Below are 25811 nucleotides of genomic sequence, written 5' to 3'. Positions count from 1 at the left end.
CCTGCTGCAGCTCTTGGATTTTATGTTTTTTACATGGCACTGCTGCCTGTCCCTATTGTAGTCCTTCTCTTCCATGCCCCTAGCAAGTTCCTGCAGCTGGAGTGGAGCTGTGCCTGCAAAGCATCCTCTCCCCACAGACTCAGCAGATCCACCACTACCCAGGTACTCCAGGCAGGCGTGTGTTTGTTGCATGGAGCCAGCTACTGTCCAGCTGAGCATGTCATGTGAGCTCTTCACACTGAGCAAACAGGAAGAATAATTTCAAAACTTGCTGGGGCTTTAAAAGAGAGGGGCACCTACCTGTGTACCTGGCTGCAGGGCAGTGGCGTTCAAAACGGTGATCAAAACAGTCTCAGTGGGCATTGTCAGATACTTCCTGAAGGCCACTTAAGGCGACATAAGCAATGTAGTGTCTACACTGACAGTGTCGCTCTAACTGTGTCACCCTAAGCTCTACACCTCTCGTTGAGATGGTTTTATTAGGTCAGTGTATCAGGCAAGTTAGGCCTTGGCTACACTTGCAAGTTGCAGCGCTGGTGAGGGGGTTACAGCGCTGCAGCTTAGCAGGTGTCCACACTTACAAAGCTCAGCCAGCACTGCAACTCCCTGTCTGCAGCGCTGGCTGTACACGTGGGTCCGCTACGGGTGTAGCGAATCCTGCGCTGCTGATGCAGCGCTGCTCATCAGGTGTGGACACTCACCAGTGCTTTTATTGGCCTCCAGGGTATTAGGACTTATCCCAGCATACCTTTTCAGCCTCTCTGGTCACCGCTTAGCACTCCACTGCCCTGGGCTCAGGTGACCCGCCCTTTAAATGTGCCCGGGGAATTTTAAAAATCCGTTCTGTTTTGCTCAACTACGGGCTTGGAGGTGACAATTCTAATCCATCAATAGTGACCATGCCTCCACGCCCAAACGGCCCCAGATGGAGCACTGACCAAGTGCAGGTTCACTCAGTGTTTGGATGAGGAAGCCAGTTGCAGCCCGGGGCTTGGTAGTGAGGACCAGCAGAGGAGCCTGTCTGGTAAGAAGCTTTTATTACAAGGATGGAATGTGTTTGGGAGCAGGGGAGCTATGGCTGCCTCTGCAAGCATGCTAATGTGGAATAGCCATTGATTTCCCTGTAGCTGCTCTTTGTCTTCCCCAGTCAGAACATGGATTGCGAGGACACGCAGAGCCCCCCCCTTCCCCTTCCCTGTGAGCGCGTGAGTTGCAGTGGCTCTGGTACCCTGCTGGCAGATGTGGGTGGAGGGTTCGTGTTTCCCTGTAGCTGCTTTTTGCTTTCCCCAAGTACGCGAACCCTGGATTGCAGAGAACAGCAGCCTCCCCTTCCCTCCCAGGGTGTCGCAGTGCAGATGCTGAGTACCTGCGTGCAGATGGTGGAGGTTCTGTTTTTCCTTAGTGTCTTGTTCCCAAGTCACAGACCATTGGATTGAGAGACAGCGCCCGCCCCCCCTCCCTCTTCCCCTTCCCCTGTGAGCTGTGTGTGCAGATGCTTGAGGAGTCACTGCTGTGGCAGATGTGGGTGGGAGCTTCCTATTTTCCCGTAGCTGCTCTCTGCTTTCCCCAAGTCCCAGACCCCATGGATTGGAACAGCAGCCCCCACTTCCCTTCCAGGTGACGCGGTGTCAGAGGCTCTGTGTTATTTCTGGAGCTGATCTTAGCTTTCACAACTCAAAGAATCCCATGGCTTCCAGAGTCAATCTTTCTCCCCCCTCCCTTCCCAGGTGTCGTTATGCAATGGCCTGTGTTCATTTCCTGTAGCGAACCCATACCCCCTTCCCATGAGCAGCGTGTGTCGAAACTCCCATGTAATTGGATCAGCCAGCCGTGTCCAGTTAGCTATGGTCACAGTGTGTGTAATGATGCTACAATATCTTAAAAACTGTCCTCTGTATTACAGTTTATCTCTGTGTTTTTTATATGACCTTGAGTTGCTCCACCAGCGCGACTTCTGAAAGACTGTGGATTAGGAAAACCAAAGACAATGAAGGAAGACATGCTGAAAGTAGTAGGATGTGTATTCCGACAGAAAAAAAGTTACAAGAGTGGGGAGGAAACAGAGCGCTTAACAGGAGGAAGCTGCCAGAGAACCAGATCGACTGGCTAAGCCTCATGGAACGCCACCAGACTCATGCGTCAATGGTGACCATGCAGGCAGCAGCAGTACCGTGGCTGCTCACCCATCCAAACTCAACCCTTGTGCCCCGTTTCCCCAAAACACCCTTCTCCAGCATCTGGTTCTTCCCACCACCTGCCCCCAACACCAAATCGTTCACTCACACGCCCTGATTACCTACACCTTACCCATGCACTCACCCCCTCACCATTCACTATTAATCTACAGTGCAAGCGGCAGTGCAAGCCCTCAAGGAAGACATATTCAACCTGTGACTGTAGCTGCTCATCACATTACCCCCTTCCTGTTATGTACTATATTTTTTAATAAGGTTATTGTCTTTAAAAACAGTTTTTTATACAGAAAGTAAACATACTGTACCACAGTGAAAAATAGCACTGCAATAATTGCGAACCACTGCAGTAACTGCTAGTGGGCACTGCACTAAACTGCATGTGGAAGGCACCGCAACTTACTGTTGGCTTTCAGCCTCAAAGTGCTCCTTTAAGGCATCGCTGATCTTGAGACTGTTGCTGGGCCTCTCTAGTAGCCTGCTCTCTGGCTGTGCAAATTCAGCTCAAGTGTTTGACCTCGGAGTCATTTCGTCACTGAAGGTTTCACCCTTCCTTCACCTATTATGGAGGATACAGCACGCTGTTATAATCGTGTGGATGCTGCTTTCCCCACGTCTAGCTCCTGTAGAGACTCTCTCATTCCCCTTTAAACGGCAAAAGCACACTCACAGTCATTCGCCGGCTCAGCCTGTAGTTGAACGGTCCTTGCTCCTGTCAAGCTTCCTGTATACAGTTTCATGAGCCAAGGCATTAACGGGTAAGCAGGGTCTCCAAGGATCACAATGGGCATTTCGACGTCCCTCACTGTATGTTTCCTGTCTGGGAAAAAGTCCCTGCTTGCAGCTTCCTGAACATGCCACTGTTCTGAAAGATGCGTGCATCATGCACCTTTCCAGGCATCCTGTGTAATGTCAGTGAAATGCCCGGTGATCACCAAGCGCCTGGAGAACCATAGAGAAAAACCCTCCGATTACGTATCGGTTGCAGGTTGGGTGGTGCCAGAATAGGTATTGCGTTCCATCTATTGCCCTCCACAGGTTAGGGAAACCCATTTGTGCAAAGCCATCCACAATTTCCTGCACATTCCCAGGGTCACGGTTCTTTTAGCAGGATGCGATTAATGGCCTGCAAACTTGCATCACCACTATTCCACGGTCGAATTCCCACTCAAACTGGTTTGCGACGATCGGATAGCTGTCTGGAGTTGCCAGCTTCCAGACTGCAATAGCACGCGCTTCTCCAGTGACAGGGCAGCTCTCAGTCTCATGTCCTTGCGCTGCAGGGTTGGGGCGAGCTCAGCACACAGTCCATGAAAGTGGCTTTTCTCACCCTAAGTTTGCGCCACTGCTCGTCATCCAGACTTGCAGGCGATGTGATCCACCACTCAGTGCTTGTTTCCCGGCCAAAGGGGCGTTCCATGGTGCTGAGCACGTCCGTTACTGCCACAGCAATTTAGTGTCAAGCGCAGTCAGGCGAATCTATTTCTTCATCGCTCTCACTGTCACTTTGGAGCATAAGGAATAGGCTCACTGCCAGACGTGATGTGCTGGGCAACATTCATTCAGCAATGTCTCAGCAGCTCGGGCTCCATTTCTCTCTGAAATACGCGAAGATCAAATGGCACAAACCAGCTGAAAAGGAAGCGTGCACACGCGTGGTTGGAACAGGAAGCGGGAAGACCGACCCTTCTGTCCTTCCCACAACCGACAGCGACAAATGGGCCGAGGATGCTATGTGGGATAGCTGCCCACAATGCACCACTCACAACAGCGCTGCAACTGGTGCAAGTGTGGACACACTGCAGCGCTGGTCGCTGTCAGTGTGGACACACTGCAGCGCTGGCCGTACACAGCTGTACGAGCTCAGCTGTAACTACCAGCGCTGCAAAACTGTCAGTGTAGCCATAGTGTTGGGAGAAACATTGTAGCATGCACACCTCCATAATTAGATCTATGTAAGCTGTCTTATGTTGACTTTACTTTGTAGTGTAGACAAGCCCTAAGTGTGATCAGACATTCTGCAGTGAAATTCAGGATTCCAAATTTTTCCAGGTGATATGGTGTTTCACCAATGTCTAAAAATAACTTAATTTGGGAATGACCCTTACTTTTAAAAAGTTATCTTACACTGGGTGAATTAGACCTACTCTATTGTTCATATCGCCTCTTGATTTCTGAATTGGTTTATCCAGATACAGTAATCAAATCTGAAACTGAAAAGAGGTGCTGTCTGTTAGGTTTTTTTGTCTGTCTTTTTCTAGTGCACCAACCTCTCCTGTTCTTCCTTTCATTTTCTTCTTCCTCCCCTGTTGCCTCTGACCTCTTCTTCTTTGACATGATGAAAGGGAAAGAGTGGTAATCTCCTGTCTGAATTCCATCTTCATCATTACACTAGATAGGTAACAGTAGTATTACTTGGGAGAGTCGGGCTAAGGTAAAGCGTAGTACTGTTAGTAATCCCATTAGTAAGCATACAATCCTGTCTGATGAGGATAAAAACTGCATAAAGTTGGATTGAGACTGGGCACTAGTTTTATCTTGTCACCTGAATTGAACCATGGTAGTGTAACTATGTTTATGCTAACAATTGTTTTTTAGAGATGGCATTAAAAGATTATAATCATTATAATCATAATGTTTAAAATTAAGTATCATGTATATAGCTAGTGAAAAGTGAAGTTTGGAAATACAAATAGAACTAGTAAAAATTTTAGAATAGTAATATATTTGAACAACTCACCTCATCATTGTTAGTAAAAGTTGTACCAATTTTGTACTTGGTATGTATATTTTAATTATTTTCCCCTCTTCTTTTAACAGTGCTGTAATTCGTCGTTGAAGCCACATATTCAAAACAGTTTATACCATCAAACATTTTATATAGACTGATTCTATGTCTCATAAACTCTCTAAGCACTGTGAGTTGAAACTACCAAACTACGTGGAATTTGCAAACTACTAACACGTGGGTCAAATGGCGTATTTTTCTGATATTTAATAAGGAGCCTTATCACCATTATGATGAACCGGGAGAAGTGGGTTAACCTCAGTCCTTCAGAATTTTCTCAGCTTCAGAAATATGCAGAATGTAAGTACTTATTGTTTGAAATATGCTGTGTAATTTCACTATATTAATTCAATATTAAGTCTACTTCAAATTGAAATGTAATACAAAAGATTGTCCTGAAGCTGTATGTTGGCATGTAAGCAGAGGTATTCTTACCCATGAAATAAAAACAGCAGGTGGGTGTCATGATCAGCCTTGAATAGACAAATGTGCCACTCATTGGCATGTTAAATTTGTATTCTATGGTGATTACATTTTATTTATTTTTTAGCTTGAATTAGACTTTTTGTTCCCAAAGTTTGGGTTTCTCAGTAAATTATCTTTTTAGCATAGATGGCTTAAAAAGTTGTTTATGAACAGATAGGGTTTTCAGTTTGGGAAGATATACCTATTCATGGATGGGATATGAAACACCTCTGCCAAAAGGATTGTAGACTACCTGGAAGCCAATTTGCCTGCCATGTGGTGTGACGCTTACTGTTTCACTTAAAAGGCATGTAGGTTTTGCAAGTGGTGTAAAGAGAGCATGCTCAGTCATCAGCGATACAAGCATCTTGGCTTGTACTATTGCATTTGCTGCTGGTGGATGCAGAGAAATATTGATGGATTTTAGAGCATATCCAGCTCTTTACCAGGAGGATGGTTTCCAGTGTTGAGACACATGAAGATACAGTAGGGATTTGAAAGTGTTGAAAATAGGAATATGTATGACTCCTGTTGTTTTCTGTGGGATCTGTTTGCATGCGTTAGTGGGAGGACTAGGATTTTATAAAGTAAATTATTTTACCCAGTGTAAGGTTGTTTTGGAACAAAAGGATGTTACGTCTTCCCAACTGCTTTGTATCTGTAATAAAGGTTCTCACATAGTAAAGATAATTTATTCAAAAGAATATTGGGTCTGCCAGATATAATCCTTGGTTTGAAACTCTAACCAGATGAAAGTGTTCTCACTGGATGATGACACTGGTAAGAAACATTTTTCAAAGTGTGCTCAAGACTTCTTAGTTTAAAATGTGTAGCTTTATAAGAAACACTACTTAGACATTAAGTGCAACTTTTTTCACAGTATCTCACAACTTTGGCTGGGTTTGAACCATTTCACTGAGAATCCAACTACTGAGAATAGTAAAATTAATCTTGAGAAAAGAGAAGGAGATATAAATATTTATGGCAGAATTAGATTACAGGATATGTTTCCAGTGTACCCTAAATCTGAGTCTTGTACCAAATACCACTCTCAGAAGGATAAAAATTGTAAAAGAATAGAGCTTTAAACAAGGTGTATGTTTGGTTATGGATTTAGCAGTTACTGAAGGAATAAGAATAGGAACACACACAAACAATTTGACAGTCTAGATGAGCTGGCAGATATAATACTGTAACAGTAATAAGGAATGATACAATATGTATAATAAATGCTTTTATTTCCATGATATATAGTTAGAACTATGCTGACTGCCATAGTCAGACTGTTAGGAAATCAGTCAGCACAAGAGTCAAATTAATAGTGCCAGAACTACACACTTTTAGGGTAAGTCTACACTACGGGATTATTCTGATTTTACATAAACTGGTTTTGTAAAACAGATTGTATAAAGTCAAGTGCACTCGACCACACTAAGCGCAATAATTCGGCGTTGTGCGTCCATGTAACGAGGCTAGAGTCGATTTTCCAGAGTGTTGCACTGTGGGTAGCTATCCCGTAGTTATCCCATAGTTCCTGTAGTCTCCCCCACCCATTGGAATTCTGGGTTGAGATCCCAATGCATGATGGTGCAAAAACAGTGTCGCGGGTGATTCTGGGTACATGTCGTCACTCAGTCCTTCCTCCGGGAAAGCAATGGCAGATAATCATTTCACGCCCTTTTTCCCTGGATTGCCCTGGAAGACACCATAGCATGGCAACCGTGGAGCCTATTTTGCCTTTTGTCACTGTCACCGTATGTGTACTGGATGCCGCTGACAGAGGCGGTACTGCAGTGCTACACAGTAGCGTTCATTTGCCTTTGCAAGGTAGCGGAGATGGTTACCAGTCGTTCTGTAACATCTACTGTGCCGTTGTAAATTGGTGATGAGATGACGGTTATCAGTCGTTCTATACCGTCTGCTGCTGTCATGGGTGCTCCTGGCTGGCCTCGCTGAGGTCGGCTAAGGGCGCAAAGACAAAAATGGGAATGACTCCTCGGGTCATTCCCTCCTTTGTGTTTTATCTAAAAATAGAGTCATCCTGCCTAGAATATGGGGCAAGTGTACTAGAGAACCAGTGTATCAGAGAACCAGAGCACAGCCGCTCTGTGTCAGATCCCGCAGAAATGATGAGCTGCATGCCATTCTAGGGGGTGCCCCTGCAACAACCCACCCGTTGCTTCCCTCCTCCCCAACCCTCCTGGGCTACCGTTGCAGTGTCCCCCCATTTGTGTGATGAAGTAATAAAGAATGCAGGAATAAGAAACACTGACTTTTAGTGAGATAAAATGAGGGGGAGGCAGCCTCCAGCTGCTATGATAGTCCAGGCAGGACATTAAACAGTACCCAGCAATCTTTGCTTGATAGACCAGGAAGAATCTTTTCTTTAGACATGAAAGGGGGGCTGATGGAGCTCAGCCCCCAGTTGCTATGATGAGAGACGTTACCAGCCATTCTGTACCATCTGCCGGAATGACCAGGGAGTCATTCCTATTTTTACCCAGGCGCCCCCGGCCGACCTCACCTGAGGCCAGCCAGGAGCACTCACGGGCTGATGACGAGGACGGCTATCAGTCCTTTGTACTGTACCATCTGCCACCACGGGGGAAGGGGGAGGGGAGAGGCTGCTGTTCAGTGCCGCAGCACCGCGTCTACCAGCAGCATGCAGTAGACATAGGTGACATTGAAAAAAGTCAAGAAACGATTTTTTTTCCCTTTTCTTTCACGGGGGGGGGGGGGGTAAATTGACGAGATATACCCTGAACCACCCCCCGGACAATGTGTTTGACCCTACAGGCATTGGGAGCTCAGCCAAGAATGCAAATGCTTTTCGAGACTGCGGGGACTGTGGGATAGCTGGAGTCCTCAGTCCCCCCCCCTCCCCCATGAGCGTCCATTTGATTCTTTGGCTTTCCGTTACGCTTGTCACACAGCACTGTGCTGTGGACTCTGTATCATAGCCTGGAGATTTTTTTCAAATGCTTTGGCATTTCGTCTTCTGTAACGGAGCTCTGATAGAACAGATTTGTCTCCCCATACAGCAATCAGATCCAGTATCTCCCGTACGGTCCATGCTGGAGCTCTTTTTGGATTTGGGACTGCATCGCCACCCGTGCTGATCAGAGCTCCACGCTGGGCAAACAGGAAATGAAAATTCAAAAGTTCGCGGGGCTTTTCCTGTCTACCTGGCCAGTGCATCCGAGTTCAGATTGCTTTCCAGAGCGGTCACAATGGTGCACTGTGGGATACCGCCCGGAGGCCAATACCGTCGATTTGCGGCCACACTAACCCTAATCCGACATGGCAATACCAATTTCAGCGCTACTCCTCTCGTCGGGGAGGAGTACAGAAACCGGTTTAAAGAGCCCTTTATATCGATATAAAGGGCCTCGTTGTGTGGACAGGTGCAGGGTTAAATCGGTTTAATGCTGCTAAATTCGGTTTAAATGTGTAGTGTAGACCAGGCCTTAGATAGGGTGACCAGATGTCCCGTTTTTAAAGGGACAATCCCGTATTTGGGGACTTTTTCTTATATAGGTGGCTATTTACCCCCACCCCTCCCGACCCCAGTCCCGTTTTTCACAGTTGTTATCTGGTCACCCTACTTCTAGATCCACAGTAATATTTGTAATATGAAATGAAAACACATATTGGATACTGTAATACTGTATCTCCAGAGGAACTGAGAAAGGGCTAAACAAGCTCCAGTTGTTGTTTTCTTCAAACAGCACATTGAACATTTTTAGGAATAACATATTTTTATGAGATGCTATGTATGAAAGTTATAAAATGTCAGTGATTCATTTGCCTGCCACACACTATCACACTGGATTATCATTTGCTGTTTCTTGCATTTAATTTGATACATAAGCTTAATTTTTCAAAATCTTAACTACATTGTTATGTATAATTTTAACTTTTCTGAAAACTCTTAACAGATATAGTAGTTTGTAATTGCAAAAGATAACATTTATAGTTTTTTTATTTCAGTTAGTGCTGATGCATATAGTACTCATTTTGAGCCCTAGCCAAAGCCCTTTGAGGTCTTACTGATTAATAGGACAGTCAGACCCTTTTACCAATTCTTACTGAGATCAGGCTAATGCTTCTACAGCAAAAGAGTGTGGACAATAATTTTTTTTTTTTTTTTGGACTGGGAACAATACTATAAAATCATGCTTTAGATTATTTTAACTGCACTGCGTTGGCATGACTGGCATGGTATACAAAACCCTTTGAAATACTTGGTAGTCTATTACATGCACCAGGAGATTGAAAGAAACCTTTTTAACCACTTCAGCATTTCATTTCAATATCAATTTTTTTAAATTTAATTGAAAGAAATTTTGACAAATTGAAAAAATCAAAACATTTCGTTTCAGAACTGTTGAAACAAAACATTTTTTTAAAATCTAAACAGTTTGGTGAAATTGACACAAATTTGCAGACTATTTCAGTTGACCTGAACAGCCTTTCTCACTGAGAAAAAGTTTTGAATGAAAAATTTCACCCAGGTCTAGTAAATAACTTAATCCTAGCTTTGTCAGAGGTGAGGACTGTTAGCCCAGTGAATGTAGTCCCTAAATCAAAGGCCCAGTGGCACAGCTTTAGTATCAGAAGTGTACCACAAAACCGTACATATGATCTATGAATATATTAATGGTGTTGACAACTCAAGGGATGACATCATCATCTGGGGCTCAACGAAAAAGGAGTAGGATCGTAGACTTTGGGAAGTTTGGGATTATAACTAGAGCTACAGACTAAATAGGGAGAAATGTGTTTTAGGGATTACAGAACTGACTTTTGTTGGGGACGTTATTTCCAGTGAAGGTGTAAAACCTAACAAGAGGAAGATTTTAGCCATTGAAATGATGCTATGTCCCCAGTCAAAGAAAATTGTCCAGCCGTTCCTGGGAATGGTTAATTATCTTGGAAAACGCATAGCTAAGGCTATATTTTAGTCATGGAGATTTTTAATAAAAGTCATGGGCAGTTAACAAAAATTCATGGCATGTGACCAGTCCATGACTTATACTATATACCCCAGACTAAATCTGCGAGGTGGAGGGACAGCCCAGGGGACTCTGGGGAGTTGGTGTGGCCCAGGAAGTGCTGCAGGTGCTCTGGGAGAGGTTGTTGGCAGGACTGGCAGGCCCCCTGCCTGGCTCCTTGTGGCTCCCCCCTGGACGGAGACGCCGACCCCCCCAGGTGGAGGCGTGGACAGATGGCTCTGCGCACCGCCTCTGCCCCAAGCGCTGGCTCCGCAGCTCTCATTGACTGGGAGCCATGGCTAATGGGAGCTGAAGAGGCGGTGCCTGCAGGCAGAGGCAGCGTGTGAAGCTGAGGGAGGGACAGATGGGGTGGGATCTGAGTTACTGCAGATAATTCTTTCCTGGGTTTCTGGCTGGTGAGCCTTGCCCACATGCTCAGCGTTTAGCCGATCACCATATTTGCAGTCAGGAAGGAATTTTCCTCCAGGGCAGATTGGCAGAGGCCTTGGGATTTTTCGCCTTCCTCTGCAGTGTGGGGCATGGGTCACTTGCTGGAGTATTCTCTGCATCTTGAAGTCTTTAAACCATGATTTGAGGATTTCAGTAGCTCAGACATAGGTTAGGGGTTTGTTACAGGAGTGGGTGGGTGAGATTCTGTTGTGCAGGAGGTCAGACTAGACAATCATAATGGTCCCCTCCTACCTTAAAGTCTGAGTCTATGACATGTCACTGCTTCCAGAATGCCGCTCAGAGCCCTAACCCTCTTCCATGCCCCAGCCCTGAACCACTTTGCTGCTGCTGGGGGAGGAGTGTGCTGTGTCCCAGGAGTAGCTGGTGCATCTGGTCCAGTAGCTGCCCGAACTGCTCAGGTGGCTCCCAGGCTAGCCGTTGCAGAAGTCATGAAATCTGTGACTTCTGTGACCTCCATGACAAACACATAGCCTTACTCATATCTAATCTATCTACCAAAGCAACGGCTTTGGGAAAACTCCTAGAGAATAAAATTGAATGGTATTGGGGTGCAGAACAGGAGGAACCATGGGAAGATTTAAAACAACAACTGATACAAGACACTATGTTCAAGTTCTATGCACCCAGAAGGCCTGTTAAAATCTCAGCAGATGCTTCGCAGTCTTGGTTAGGTGCAGTGATTTTACAGAAGCATGAGGATTGTTGGTGGCATAAGCATCCAAATTATTGACTGAGGCAGAAACCAGATACACTCAGATAGAGCAGAAACTTTTAGGAACGTTGTTTGCCTGTGAGAAATGTAATCAGTGTATTTATGGACTGCCAGTGGAAGCTGAAATGAACCATAAGCCTCTGATAGCGTTATTTGGTAAACTTCTAAATGACTGTACCTTAAGGATTCAAAGCATGATGATAAAGCTTCAAAAGTATTATTTGGTTGTGACCTACATGCCCAGTAAATTCATGTTCACTGCAGATGCATTTTCCAGAGCAGTGGCTTCCATGAAACCAGACAAAACCTTAGAGACAGCCAATCTGGTTAAAGGGGAGACTACAACAGGTCGTACTAAAAGGTGAATTGTCAGGCTGGAAGGAGGTTACTAGCGGAGTTCCTCAGGGATCGGTTTTGGAACCATCTTATTTAATCTTTTTATTACTGACCTTGGCACAAATAGCGGGAATATGCTAATAAAGTTTGCGGATGACACAAAGCTGGGAGTTATTGCCAGTACAGAGAGGGACGGGGATATCCTACAGGAAGATTTGGATGACCTTGTAAACTAGAGTAATAGTAATAGGATGAAATTTAATAGTGAAAAGTGCAGGGTCATGCATTTAGGGATTAATAACAAGAATTTTTATTATAAACTGGGGAGGCATTACTTGGAAGTAATAGAGGAGGAGAAGGACCTCAGAGTATTGGTTGATCACAGGATGACTATGAGCCGCCAATGTGTTATGGCTGTGAAAAAAGGTAATGCGGTCTTGGGATGCATCGGGCTAGGTATTTCCAGTAGAGATAAGGAGGTGTTAGTACCGTTGTACAGGGCACTGGTGAGACCTCATCTGGAATATTGTGTGCAGTTCTGGTTTCCCATGTTTAAGAAGGATGAATTCAAACTGGAACAGGTATAGAGAAGGGCTACTAGGATGATCCGAGGAATGGAAAACATGTCTTATGAAAGGAGACCCAAAGAGCATGGCTTGTTTAGCCTAACCAAAAGAAGGTTGAGGGGAGATATGATTGCCCTCTATAAATATATCAGGGAGATAAATACCAGGGAGGGAGAGGAATTATTTAAGATCAGCACCAATGTGGACACCAGAACAAATTTAGATTTTTTTTAATTAGATGAAGGTTTCTATCCATCAGAAGAGTGAAGTTCTGGAACAGCCTTTCAAGGGGAGCAGTGGAGGCGAAAGACATATCTGGCTTCAAGACTAAGTGTGGAGGGATGATATGATGGGATAGCCTAATTCTGGCAATTAATTGATCTTTGACTATTAGCGGCAAATATGCCCAATGGCCTGTGGTGGGACACTAGACAGGGTGGTATCTGAGTTACTACAGCAAATTCTTTCCTGGATGTCTGGCTGGTGAGTCTTGTCAACATGCTCAGGGTTTAGCTGATCATCATATTTGGTTTGGGGGGAAAAGGGGAGGTTCTCCTTCCTCTGCAGAGTGGGGCACGGGTCACTTGCTGGAGGATTCTCTGCACCTTGAAGTCTTTAAACCACAAGTTGAGGACTTCAATAGCTCAAACATAGGTCAGAGTTTGTTACAGGAGTGAGTAGGTAAGATTGTGTGGCCTGCGTTGTGCAGGAGGTCAGACTAGAAGATCATAATGGTCCTTTCTGACCTGAAAGTCTGAGTCTATGAGATGCAAGTCTATGCAGGTGTAATTGTAAAGTCAATTCTCTTAGCTAATAGGAAACTGGAAGAAATAAGAGATGAAGCAGAGAAAGATGAATCATTGGGAAACCTTAAAGAAGTGATGATTAAACTGAAGAAATAAGTAGTTGCTGTCCAAGTATAAGAGATTATTGGACCTGCAGACATGAACATACTGTGATAGCGGGTGATTTTTCAAGGGTAATAAGGTTGTAATTCCAGTGAGCCTCCAAAAAGAAATGTTACAGAAGACCCATGAGGGTCATTTACAAATTGAGAAGTGCAAACAACGAGCACAATATATACTGTATTGGCCACGGATTGATCACAACATTGTGAATGTGGTAGGAAACTGCTTTTCCTGCTCGAAATACAAACCATGCCAGCAGGCAGTCACTGAGACCTCATCCCATTCCACAAAGGCTGTATGTGGCACTGATTTATTTACCTGGCAGTCAAAGGATTATTTAATAGTCCTAGATCATTATTTTTTGTATCCAGAAATTTGCACACTGCACAGTATTAATAGTAAGTCAGTGATCACTAGCATGAAGGCAATCTTCTCCAGACATGGAATTTCAAATGAAGTCTTTAGCGATAATGGGCTGCAATTTTCCAGTGCAGATTTTGGGCAATTTGCCATAGTTTGGGATTTTCATCACAAAAGATCAAGTCCAAATTACCCCCAATCAAATGGAATTGTGGAAAGGTCTCTACAGACAATAAAGAACCTTATGAAAAAGACTTTTGACAATGGAGGTGATCTGTATAAAGCGTAACTTGTTTACCAAAGTAACCCTGGAAGAATGGATTTTTTCTTGCTCTGCTGTTTATGGGGGGGGGGGGGGTGGGAAGGATCAGATCTTATTTAACAAGCACTGATATCTTGCTTAAATCTCATAACAATGAAAACATACAGAAGATGAAAATCAGAAGTGGAAGCAGAAATATTATTTTGACAAAAAGGCCCGTGATCTCCCATCTCTTAACCCAGGAGTGTGTCTGAGGAATCACATCTCTAATACTGTAGGCCAAAGAGAAGAAAAGTGAATTTGTGGAAATGAAAGTACATTTTAGTTCAGATTTGGCTTTTCAGTAGCTTATGACTTTTAAAAAAAATAATAATTGTTCCAGATTATAGTTATTCTTTTGTCTGCTCCAAAGAGAGGAGTTAAGTGATCAAGTTAAAATCTCATAGCTGCTACTCTTATGAAGAAGGGGTAGTGCAAGTTTGCGGGGGGTTGTCCTTTAGTGGTTTTAGAACACTGTAGTTTATTTTATTTTTCTTTTTATTATCTTCATTTTGAAGACATTATAATTATGAAAATAGAGTAGATGCCAAATCCTGAAGAGCAAAGCATAGAGAAATACATACAAGTTATAACTCATGGAGTAGAAAACAAAGATATACCTCTTCTTATTAGACCTCCACCAGTGATCACCTCTTTGCCCCTGTCTTTGTTCTCTCTGCTCCTGAACCTTTTACTGTTTGTTTCTTAGTTTTAGTCCAACAGAGTGACTGATCCAATTCCTGTTAAAATCAAGGGCAGTATTTCCATTGCCTGAAAGAGGAGTTTGGATCAGGCCTGTATTCTTGAAACTGCCAAGTCTGCACATGAAAAGCTCTTATTGGAGTCTGTGGGTAGTCTGTGTGCAAGATCAGGCCCCTAGCCCAAAAGGGGAGACCTTGCCTCCTTGAGTGTTTGTAAAGTGCCGGGCACATGCATGATGCTTTATTAATAACAATAGCAGCCTGAATGGTTAGGGTAGTGAGAAATGTGGGTGAAGCTGGGGTGATCTCTCCACTGTGATCACATCACTATGTGCAGGATTAGTTTGGGGAGGGTCAATGCTCAGTGGAACATCTCATTTTTGTGAGATAGGTATTAGAATCCCCATTTTCACATGGGGAAACTAGGGCTCCCATTGACATCAGTGGGAGATTTGTCATTGACTTAATCATCCTAAAATATGGCCCTTTGTTTAATTCCAGAAGCAGGATTAGAAAACAGTGCCTTGCTCTTAGGCTGATCTTGCTCTCCTGAATCATGCAGCATGTCATGCTCTTGAGCTGCTTTCTTTGTGACCAAAGGGCATAGTGGTTGCTCCGGCATCCAGCTGGAATGGAGCTTCCTACCACCCTAGTGCCATCAGTGGCAGCTGAGTCAGTGCTGCAAATTGATCTAGCAGTACTAAAAATAGGAAAGCCACATGTCTTCAAATCTCAGCCCTGAATGGCTGTAGTGAGGGAGTATGAATAACCTATAATCTTTAGAGGAAATCACAGTGACAAACTTTTAATCCTGGAGATTGGTTTTCATAAATTTATATTTTCAAGGCTATCTTTGCCAGGAACACTTTTAGAAACTTCCTTGAGAGAGAGGCCTGGTCTACGCTACGCGTTTATACCGATTTTAGCAGCGTTAAACCGATTTAACGCTGCACCTGTCCACACAACAAGGCCCTTTATATCGATATAAAGGGCTCTTTAAACGGTTTCTGTACTCCTCCCCGACGAGAGGAGTAGCGCTGAAATCAGTATTACCATGTCGGATTAGGGTTAGTGTGGCCGCAAATCGATGGTATTGGCCTCCGGGCGGTATCCCACAGTGCACCATTGTGACCGCTCTGGACAGCAANGGAGCTCTGATCAGCGCGGGTGGCAATGCAGTCTCAAATCCAAAAAGAGCTCCAGCATGGACCATAAGGGAGATACTGGATCTGATCGCTGTATGGGGAGGCAAATCTGTTCTATCAGAGCTCCGTCCCAGAAGACGAAATGCCAAAGCATTTGAAAAAATCTCCAGACAGAGGCCACAGCAGGAACTCAGCATAGTGCTGCGTGACAAGCGTAACGGAAAGCCAAAGAATCAAATGGATGTTCATGGAGGGAGGGAGGGAGGGGGTACTGAGGACTCCAGCTATCCCACAGTTCCCGCAGTCTCCGAAAAGCATTTGCATTCTTGGCTGAGCTCCAAATGCCTGTAGGGTCAAACACATTGTCCGGGGTGGTTCACGGTATAGCTCGTCAATTCCCCCCCCCCCCCCTGAAAGAAAAGGGGGAAAAAATCGTTTCTTGACTTTTTATATGTCACCCTATGTCTACTGCATGCTGCTGGTAGACGCGATGCTGCGGCACTGAACTCCCCTCCCCGTCTCCCTGCTATCCGTCATCGTTATCTGTCCGTGAGCTGGGCCAGCCGCAGGTGTTTTATTGCAGCATAGACCTATCTTCAGAATCCTGAAGGACAAAAGGTGTTTCCTCTCCCTCACTGAGGCTTGATCCATTAGAGCAATGAACTCTTCCCATACTCTAGACTGAGAGGAAATTCTGTCTGAACAGATGTGCTAAGAGAACCCAGAGAGACCTCTAGGACTTTGCCTAATACTGCAACCAAGGTGTTGCAGCATTAAGTGATACTATCTTTGAAGATAAATTACTTTGGCTAGTTTTAAAAAAAAAAATGAGAAAACTAGCCAACAGTTTATTAAAATTCTAGAAAACATTATATGAGAACTAATTATGCCTCTGTCATGTTTTTTGCATTTATTTTCTCATTATCTACTTTTTTCCTATGGACATTTGAATGCAAGCAGGCAAAATCTTTCATTTCATAAGAGTTCATCTGTTCCTGTTGCTCATTCTCTACATGGAGGATACAGGGGGATAAATATAACTGATTTCTGTGGAATTGATTATGCTGGCACAAAGAGAGAATTATAACTTCAGTTCAGCAAGCTGAGAGGAAACAAACAAAAAATCCTGGAATTGTGTAATTATGGCAGAATATCACCTTTAATTTTTTTTTTAAAGTTGTGAGCCCTCTTGGTTTTGAAGAAATGCTTGAAAATGTATCCCACCCAAGTGTAACCAATACAGTCCTGTCTTCCTGAGTCAGCACACAACCTGAAACAATAGCTCTGAGAAGCGGGAACTGCCTTATTTCGCTCTTATCAGATGTTCACTCCAGGATCCATTGTCTGGAGTGCCCATCAGAATCACTCTAGTAGAGGAATATGTGTGGCAGGAGGAGAGGAGTGCAGAGATCAACAGATATATCCTGCTGCTGAGTGGGTCCTTCTGCTCCTACTCCTGCTTCTCAAGAAGTGGGCAAAGCTCCCATCCCTGCTGCTCCTGAGAGGAATTGTTGCTGTTTCGTGTGGGGAGAAGGAGGCCTATGCTGTTTCTGTGTCTCTGCGATAGGGCATGGGTGCAGCAGGGCTGCATAATGGAGCCTGTATTCCAAGGGCCCTGGATTGCCTTATTCTGGCTATGCTTTCTGCTAGTAAAGGTACCATTGTTCATATTCAATTTATGACTTACTCATTTAAATAACAGTTTGAGTCATATTTTTAATATGTTCATGGTTATATTCATTTTCATTGTTTTTGAAATACTGAAAATATATTGCTCATTGTGTTTCTTTGGAAGAGTTTTATTGGGACATTAAGGAGTACCATGTAATTCTGTTGAGAGCATTGCAAATTTTATTGGCTGTTTTGAGAGATTGATTGTCTGCAGAAAGACACTGCACAGTGGTATATAATTTATTGCTCAGTAAAGCAATTTGGAATATACTGGAAGAGTATACTGCCATTAAATGCCAATATTGTATGATATTGTACTGTTTTATATGGTTAACAAAAGAATAAGTTTTTAGCTTTTGCTTAAAGGTCAGATTACTTCATATGAAACCTTGAATATATTGAAACCAATTGTTTCAGAATTATTTGTTGCTTGATAAAGGTGCCATATCTTGGATTGAGTGTAATTGTGACGGTAGCTGCTGTTAATGGATTTACTTGGAAAAATGCAATACGTCAGGATGCACTAACTGGCCTATTCAGAGATAATGTGGTTTTACCCAGAAAGACATATTGAATAGCCTTGGAATTCTGAGACTTTGCTTGCCTGTTGAAATTAAAAATATTCTTTTTTATTAATTGAATACTATATGAAATTGATAGAGTGGACAACTCTTGCCTTTAGTTTCTCTTTTATATCAATGGGCCTTCACAGTGTTAAGGGCAGAATTTGGCTTCCTTTCTTTTATCAGAATATTAGTTAATAGCTAATATTTTTGGCATATCAGTGTTGTCATGATTGCTTGGAAGGGAGCACTATGTATCCTTAAGTAAGGGAAACTCAAATGAATGAAGGCAAAACAGTAGTTATAGTTTGGAAAGTGACCAGAGGAGGATAGGGACTTTAGATAGCACATGATTTAAGTTAACCATGTGCTTAGGTGCTTCCCTGTATAGAGGCCAGTATTCGAAAAATGAGAGGACTGGGGAGCATCCAAGTAGCTGGTAAATTATTTAAATGACACTAACGAGGATGAGAGAGGATTGAATAGGATGTAGGTGGTTTAGCCTAGTGGTCAGAGCAGGGGTCTGGTCCAGTGGGTGAAGCAGCCATATAGCTTGAGGAATAAAGCCAAGGGTCAGTATCAGAGTTATCTACTGATTTACCAGAGCCAGGAATCAAAGCTGGATTAGACACCAAATGCCAGATCCAAGAGTCAAGCCAGAGTCAGAAGTCAGAGCCTGGACTATTAAGTGATGACTGAAGCAAGATGTAAGGGCAGGAGCTGGAGGAGAGGCAAGGAGCAAGCGCAGAGCAAGAGCATGGTGGGATCAGAAGTGAAGGCCAGTTGAGATAGGAGCAGAGCAGGAACAGTGTTGGGTGTAGGAAACAGGCAGAAGCGGAGTCCAATGCAAGAGGAAATCACCTGATTACTCAGACAAGTTCCTGTCTCTCCTTCTGACTTAAATAGTGAGGGTTGGGCCAATCAGCGGAGCCAGTTCCTGATGGTGTGCCTTGGCTCAGATTGTAGTCCTACTAGTTTCTTGGTTCACCAGGTTTTACAGACATTAGATGGAGGCCAGGATGTGATGGCTGTCTAGGAACTTTCAGGCCTGGGTTCAGGACCTGGGACATCACAGGAAACAAAGACCAGAGCAGTTAAGGGAGTTAAAATATGTGTGCCTGATTCACCTCTGCATTAGTCCAGTTTTATGCCAGTGCTTGCAAATAGATATTGGAGGTGCAATCATGAGCCTCAATGAGGGAAGAAAAATATTGCTGTTTGTAAGAAAAATGGAAGAGCTGGAGGAGGAAAGGAAAGTGTGTACTGGAGCAGTGGTGCCCAACCTTACTACACAGGAGGACCATGTAAACCTAAGCACAACCTTGTGTGGAACAAACAGATTCTACATATTTTAATAAGATTTAAAGTCACCTGTATCGATTTATATTTTAAGTTCAGCTTGTTTTGTATGTTTTTAGATAGAAACAATCTATGTACAGTATTGTCTATTTAAAAACAAATAAAGAAATCAGAGCATAAAATACGTATCAGAATTATAGAAAACAGGAAAAAAACCATTAATGAATCTGCTGTTAGTATATTGTGTTGAAGCGGCCGAGAGCCTCATGAAATGCTCTGGTGGGCTTTGTACCGGCCATAGATTGGGCTTCCCTGTACTGGAGGAAATCACTATAGTCCTAGGAGTTTCTCCAAAGATCTTTAACAGTAAGGGAGCAGAGGCCAAGGAAGTGGATTGAAGTATGAGCCATGATTCCTGGGATGAATTGAGTGGTAAGAAAGCAAATAAAAAAATACATACTAAATTAAGAAAAAACAAAGAGGAAAAAAGACCAAAAGGAAGGATATCACTCTTCAGAAAATATGAAAATGTCTTCATATTGAATTTCAGAACATTTTTTAAAAGGATTTGCAGACAAAGACCCATGGTTGCCTGGTACATTTACAGCTCCCATATTAAATTAGTTGCTGGAGAGGACAGGAACCTGAGAGAGATCAGACCTCAGAATGGAATGAGTTTAGAAAAAAATCAGAGTAGTGTTAGAATAGGTTTATAAAGAAAAGACCAGAGGAGTTGATCTAGAAAGGTATCTTAGCTTGATTCAGAAATTTTTGCTTTTAATGAACATTTGTATACAATGAATAGTAAACATTTTGTATGAAACAGAATGACTGTGACAAAGAAGGAGATCAGATGAAAGGAATCCAAATTACCTCTACTGAACAGAAGAAAACTGTAGAGATAGGATAAACTTTCTCTTCCACTGATGATGAAGCAGCTCTACAAGAGCTATTGCATTTTCTGTGGAAGTCTCCTGTACAGATTCTGCAAGTGTATAACAGCTTTTCAGTATGAAATTTCTTTTAACTAAGTAAGGGATTCAACAGTATTTTAATTAGCAATTAGCTAGTAGTTGTGGTAGAAGCAAGTCATCATTCTTTTAACTTCATGGCTTTATCATAAATGTAAAGCTATGGTGCCTACCCTATGAATTTTGCATGAAGCTAGACATGCTTGTCATGTTGCTGCTTAAATCCAAGATCAATACTTCATCTTCTAATCTGCAGAAATGGTCAAGCAGATGCTTTTTGTAAAATATGGTATTACCAAACAGGATTGCAATCACACTGCTATGCCTTCTTAAATAATAAATGCTTTAAAACAATGTTGCAGTTTTGATATAGACCCTTAAAAGAATGGTATTTGTAATAATTTGTCACTTCTTCCCTAATGCGCTCTAATACTTTCCAGCCAATTCATATAGGCCCTGATTAAGCAAAACTGTTAAGTACATGATTAAAATTAAGCACTTTTTGAAGTGTTTTGTTGAATGTGGATGGTCATAAGTATGTGCTTTAAAGTTAGATGCACTTATGTTCTTTTCTGAATTGGTGTCAAAGTCTCTATCAGGGACTTTTAGAGTAATAGTTGATTTTATGGTTCTCCCACAAGACCTGTATTAGTTGGTACAATGAGTGATTTACAGGAGGGATGCTGATCATTCTTGTAGATTGTAAGCTCCTCAGAGGAGATGCTGTCTTTTTTACTGTATACTTTGCAGCACTGAACATATAGTGGGTGCTAACCATGCATGTGGTGCAATTTAATAAGCAGCTCCAATTGCCTTTGCCACGAATAACCCAAGTCATCCTGCTTCTCATCTAGCTCAACTTTCCTACTATCCCTTTACTTAGGAGCCCAACAAGACCATGGGTTGCTTTAATTTTCCTCCTTCTCCCTCCACACTACATTGGTTGTCTCATTTACTCACAAAACCTGTGATACCTGTATCAACTATGTGTAACTTACAAAAACAACAACAAAAAAAAACACTCTGTCAGAATAAGTTAGCAGACAGAACCTTTCCTTTCCTTCCGGACACACATCTGAATTGCCTTTCAAATATTCTAGGCATGAAAATGTAAACTGTTGCTCAGGATATGGTTTAACATAAAAAAGCTACATGTAATTTTGCATAATTAGGCATGACTCAATGTAATCACATGCCTCAATTATTTTTTTTTCCTGGAAACTCGTAATACACTTTTTATATTACAGAAAGTCTTTATTTTGAGGCTGAGTCAGACATCTTCAAGTTGTTCGTCACCCCTAGTAGATTAAAGCTGGAGAAATTACTCAAAATGACTGTGTTGAATTAAACTAATGAGCCTAATAAATAAGGAAACTGGACATCTATATTTCTTCAGTAGATTACACACTGTGTGCATTTCGGTTTTCCAGCATGAAAGGAAAATCACATATTACACCAAAGCCCTTGACATTAAGCTGAAAATACCTCACTGTTCTCTGTAAAACCAGGCTAGTTGTGAATTTTGTTGTTTGTAGACAACTTAAATCTCCAGTTAATTGTATTGATTTAATTTATTGTCACTAGAACCGGTTATACAGCAACTCCTTGCTTAACGTTGTAGTTATATTCCTGAAAAATGCTACTTTAAGCGAAATGATGTTAAGCGAATCCAATTTCCCCATAAGAATTAATGTAAAGGAGGGGAGGGAGGGTTAGATGCCAGCGAATTTTTTTTTTCCAGACAAAAGTCTCTCTCTGCATACATATACACAATATAAGTTTTAAACAAACAACGTAATACTGTACACAGCAATGATGATTGTGAAGCTTGGCTGAAGTGGAGTCAGAGGGTAGGATATTTCCCAGGGAATGCCTTACTGCTAAATGATGAACTAGCAGTCGGCTGAGCCCTCAAGGGTTAACATGTTGTTAATGTAGCCTCTCGCTCTACAAGGCAGCACAAATGGAGAGAGGAGACAGAGCATGACAGTGGCTGCAAACCTTCCCTATGGAAACTGAACAAGATGATGAACCCACACTATCCCACTGGAGTGCACTGCTGCCTCCACTTTCCAGATGCCGTGTATGTATGTGTGTGAGAGAGAGAGAGAGAGATGTGCATTGCCCCTTTAAGTACGCTGATCTCATTCTAATTACACTGCCTTTTTAAATAGATCAAGTTTAGACAGCAGCTGCTGCCAGCAGGCTCCCTCCATCCTGAGTCCTGTCATGTCTCCTCCCTGCTCTGTGGAGAGGGGGGAAGGGGATACCCTGACATCAGCATCCCTCATCCCCCCCCTCCCCTGCACAGCAAGCAGGAGACTCCCAGGAGCAGCTCCAAGACAGAGGGCAGGAGCAGCAGCAGCACATGGAAGTAGGGGGGAGGGACAGTTGAACTGCCCAGCACTTGACAACTTGCTGGGCAGCTGCCGCACAGGGAATTTAGGGGAGCTGTTGGGGGGGCTGCTGGTCCACCCTGGTTCCAAGCCCCCACCAGCTAGCTGCAACAGGCTGCTCTTCCTGCAAGCAGTGAACAAAGCAGGTGGCTACCAAAGTTATAAGGGAGCATTGTGCAACTAATTGATCAGCTATGTAACAATGAAAAACGTTAACCGAGAGGACATAAAGTGAGGAGTTACTGAATTTTGAAATGAGATTGTTTGTTTTGTATCCCCCTTCCTGAAAAACAAGATACTGATCAGGTCTGATTTGCATCACCTCACTGGCATGCCCAATGGAAGGCTGAAAGTGAATACCTTATGTAATGGTTAATGTCCCCAGTGGCAGTTATGGCCAACACTGAGCATTGGAGAGAGCCATAATAATGTGTGTTCCTTGAGGGTAAGCGTAATTGCTGTTTGGAGGCATTAACAAAGAAACTAAAGTGGGAGGCCAGTATTTACTTTCCATTTGGGTGTGAATTATAGTATGGGATACCATTAGTTAAGCAAGGCAGAGAGAGCGCTTAGTAAAGTAGTGGTCTGGGAAAGCAAATAATCTATTTAATAAATTAATTTCTTATCCCATTCAGTAGATTTCACCACCCAGCTAAGATGGGTGTCTAATTTTCAGCCTTAGGATTTATATACTGATCAATCTGAGTTTAACTGAGTGTATCTCTCTCTCTCTCTCTCTCTCTCTCACCACACTCAAAGCAGAATATTTTGGACAATGAATGAATGGAGTTTTTGAATTAAAAGGTTCTGGAAGATACCATGGCATGTTGGAATAGAAATTTAGGAGTAGGAGATGTGTAGGTAGAAAGGATAGTTGAGAGAAGGCAGTGGCAGTTGGGATTTGCAATTGGGATTGAGCAGTTGAGAAGAGGCAGGAGGACAGAGAGGCAGAGAGGGAGGGCTAAGAGGAAACGGATAATGAGTGCAAGTCATGGATTTGTGAGTGAGCTGAAAGAAGGAAGAGACCAAAAGGAGGAGGAAGCAGAACCAGGAAGGAAGCGAGAGCAGAAAGAAACAATCATCTTGAGAAATGCACCTGGTTGCTTTTTACCTTGCTGAGGCCGCATTGTTGTCCAATTAATTTATTTATTTTGCTGCATGCAAATTAGCCACACAAGCGTCTACAGGCTTCTAAAAGACTTGACTGGCACTGAATTTTAAAGAGATTAATAGTAATACAGTTCTTGATTCTTACAAAGGGATCACTCCCCCACAAGACACAACTGGCTGAATCAGAATTCTTCCTCTTAATTTTCCAGCTTTTACATGACTAAGAACAGCACATATGATGCATGATGAGTCATCTTGGTGATTAAGGTATGCACATGACAGCATCTGTATTATACTAACCAGGTGAGCCAGTCTTTTAGCTAAGCAAAAGGGGCCAGAAAACTGCCAGTAAAAGGAATCATCACCTATTTTAAGTGGTATAGTATGGTGCAATAAGGGATAAAAATAGAGGACTTCAGTAATACAGTCTTATTCAAGATATAGGTACTGAAATACTAAGGACAAACTTAAGTGCCTATCTTTAGGCACCCACAAAAATGACCTAATTGTAAGAAATGTGGAACACTGAGGGAGCTCCTGCTGACTTAAAGGGGAACATTAGGCACCCATGTTGAGAATCTTGTCTCAGAACTTAGTTGTGGGATTGATTTTACTGGGATAAACATAGGTGAACCCCTGCAACAACCTGGAGCCCCATTAATTCCAGTGGAATTCCGTTTGGGTACTGGGTTACATGTGTTCACATCTTCATTGCAGGATCTGGGATTGATTTGAAGATAATAGTTACACATTGTAAAAGAAATATATTGTATATATTTATATGTAAAAGAAATATATCCTCCGTTGTGATATCTTAATGGTTTACTGACTCTTAGATGTAACATAAAAGACAGCTAAAACATTTAGGCAGAGATTTCCAAAGATGCCTTAGGGAATTTGGGTGCCCATGGGAATTTGAATGAGATTTCAGTGTTCATATTGTAGCAGGGTGGATCCCTGCTCCGGCCCTGAAGGGGTTAAAAACAGCCCAGGGAAGGGGCCAGGGATGGGGAAAGCAGCCTTTTAAGCTGGGCTGATTGGGGAAGTGGCTGCAGCTGGGGCCACGCCCCGAACTGAGTGGCAGGGCCTAATAATAAGGCAGAAAAGCCAGGAGCAAAGAGAGTCTTCCTCTGCCTGTAGAGGGAGAAGGGCCTGGCTGCCAAAAACCAGAGCAGGTACCTAGCGTGGAGCAGGGCTGGGGAAAGGCAGAGGAGCTGGGGAGCTCCTGCCTGGAAAGCCCCAGGCTGCGGCCTAGAATTAGGCCAGGAGGTACTGGGGTTGTAGGGTGCAACCCAGGGATAGGCCAAGGCAGCAGGTCCAAACCCCTTTGCTGATGATGAGTGGCTGATACTGCAGTCTGCGCCAGGGCGTGGGGCTAGAAAATGACTGGCAGTAGCCAACACACTGAAGCAAAGTGGGGATAGAGGGTGGGGGGTTCCCAGGGAGGGGAAACCCCTAAGGAAAAGGGGTTACTGCCAGGGGGCAGAACCCCACGTAAAAGGGGCACCGGGGTCCAGGGAGAGACACGGGGCCTGTAGCAGGAAACAAGGCGGATCACCGGCCTGCTGAGGGCGCTCCGAGCTGGAATTTGAGCTAATTCCTGAAGTGACCAGCAGGAGGCGCCACGGGGGTGAGTTCCGCCCGGTTACAATATTCATTAAGCAGCTTTGAATTTCTTAGCCTTTAAACCTATAAACCCATAAAGCCTTTAAACCTATAAACCCAGAAGAAACAGGGTTGTGGGTTTTTTGTTTTGGTGAGATTATGTATGAACATAGACAAATTCACCTGTTTGCCATTTGTGAATGACCACAGACTTGAGATATCTTTGACAAGGTACTGGCATATCTCTTAACAGAACA

At 43.3% G+C, this 25811-nt stretch overlaps 1 protein-coding gene across 3 annotated transcripts in view; it reads left to right on the top strand.

Annotated features, from left to right (window-relative positions):
• The first annotated feature begins 5013 nt into the window (after nt 1-5013).
• Nucleotides 5014-25811, top strand: part of DGKB (diacylglycerol kinase beta) — a 495108-nt gene continuing 474310 nt past the window's right edge. For all 3 annotated transcript variants that reach the window (XM_032784097.2, XM_032784098.2, XM_032784096.2), the window contains exon 1: nt 5014-5280. In XM_032784097.2, the coding sequence (XP_032639988.1) occupies nt 5211-5280 (70 nt within the window). In that variant the 5' untranslated portion in view covers nt 5014-5210. The remainder of the gene's footprint in view (nt 5281-25811) is intronic.

This window comes from Chelonoidis abingdonii, chromosome 2, assembly GCF_003597395.2.
Source record: "Chelonoidis abingdonii isolate Lonesome George chromosome 2, CheloAbing_2.0, whole genome shotgun sequence".
Lineage (NCBI taxonomy): Eukaryota > Metazoa > Chordata > Testudines > Testudinidae > Chelonoidis > Chelonoidis abingdonii.
The sequence above is the reverse complement of the archived record's forward strand: the minus strand, read 5'-3'. Positions and strand labels throughout refer to the sequence as shown.